The sequence below is a fragment of the Pundamilia nyererei genome, unplaced genomic scaffold (assembly GCF_000239375.1).
Source record: "Pundamilia nyererei isolate P.nyererei 1_Seehausen unplaced genomic scaffold, PunNye1.0 scaffold00002, whole genome shotgun sequence".
NCBI lineage: Eukaryota > Metazoa > Chordata > Actinopteri > Cichliformes > Cichlidae > Pundamilia > Pundamilia nyererei.
In genome coordinates, this window is record NW_005187403.1 from 1869142 (window position 1) to 1870335 (window position 1194).

The 1194-nt window shown below is 39.3% G+C and overlaps 1 protein-coding gene across 1 annotated transcript in view; it reads right to left on the bottom strand.

The window, feature by feature from the left end:
• tbca (tubulin cofactor a) overlaps positions 1–1194 on the bottom strand; it is a 17745-nt gene that overhangs the window by 5559 nt on the left and 10992 nt on the right. Inside the window, exon 2 of the mRNA XM_005720106.2 lies at positions 798–903. Within this exon, the coding sequence (XP_005720163.1) occupies positions 798–903 (106 nt within the window). The remainder of the gene's footprint in view (positions 1–797; positions 904–1194) is intronic.

A 1194-nucleotide genomic window follows, 5' to 3' on the forward strand; every position in this document is an offset into this window, starting at 1 on the left:
AAAACAGGCGTTTGTCCGTCTGTAGTGTGGTTATATTAAATATAAGAGAAAGAGAGAACTTTAAGAAATTAATATAGCCACTACAGTGACCATCAAAACGATGAAAAAATATTGCCATGAACAGTTTATTTTGCGACACCACGAAACAAACGATAGTGTAAAATGAAACGATAGACGTTTTTATATTGTCATTCGATATATATCGTTATATCGAACAGCCCTAATATCCATACATGTCTGTGTCATACATAAGTACAGCAAAAAAAGCTCAAAAACTGCCCACACGACTGTCCATTTTGCTAGCTAACATTAATATTATTATATTATTTGAATTGAATATTTTAAAAGACATAAGAAACATGTTGGAGTGAGAAAATTCCACAACCTGTGTACAGACAAATGATGGAGGGATGCAGGCACAGTGAGAATGGAGAGCAGGATATGGGCCAGTGATCTGTTAGGGACACTAAATTACCAGCATGTGTCAGTAATTATCAAACTCTTTTAAAGTAACATGATATAATTACATCTGAATCAAGCAAATTACAAAATCACTAATGATTCTCCTCTCAAAACCTAATTCTTCATTATCACTGTGGACTGACCTCATTATATGAACGAAGGGCTACTCGAATTATCAAGACACAATTCACTCCCTAACTATGCGAGAGCAACAACCCTCCCTCACTTTACTGGCTGAGATCAAAAGAAGGAACAGGTGGTGATAAATGGATAATTCAAAGGCTTTCAAATTAAGACACATAATTGCTGTACAGCATCAAAGAAGCAAAATGTACCTGTTTCTTGATGACATAATCATCTGCCGCCTCTGTTTTCAGGCGCTCGATCTTCTCTTCCTGCTGCTTCGCTTCAGTTATGTACGCAATCTCCTCCTTGGCCAGCCTGCACAGAAACAAGAAGACGGAAAAGACACGGTTAAAGGCAGCCATACAGTGTTGTTCCATCAAACATAAAACGTAAACGCACAGCCTCTCAGACGGATAATATAGGCTGAACCAAGAAAAGCAGACTGTGATGGTCACTTTTTACAGACAGGGCCATCTATCCTCATTCTCCCCAGCACTCTTGTGACTGAGGAGGACACAGTGAGATCATCTCCCACAGGATGGCAAGAAACACACCTCAATAACACGCAGCAAACACATCACTTCTCCTCACTGCTCTGAAGTGGAG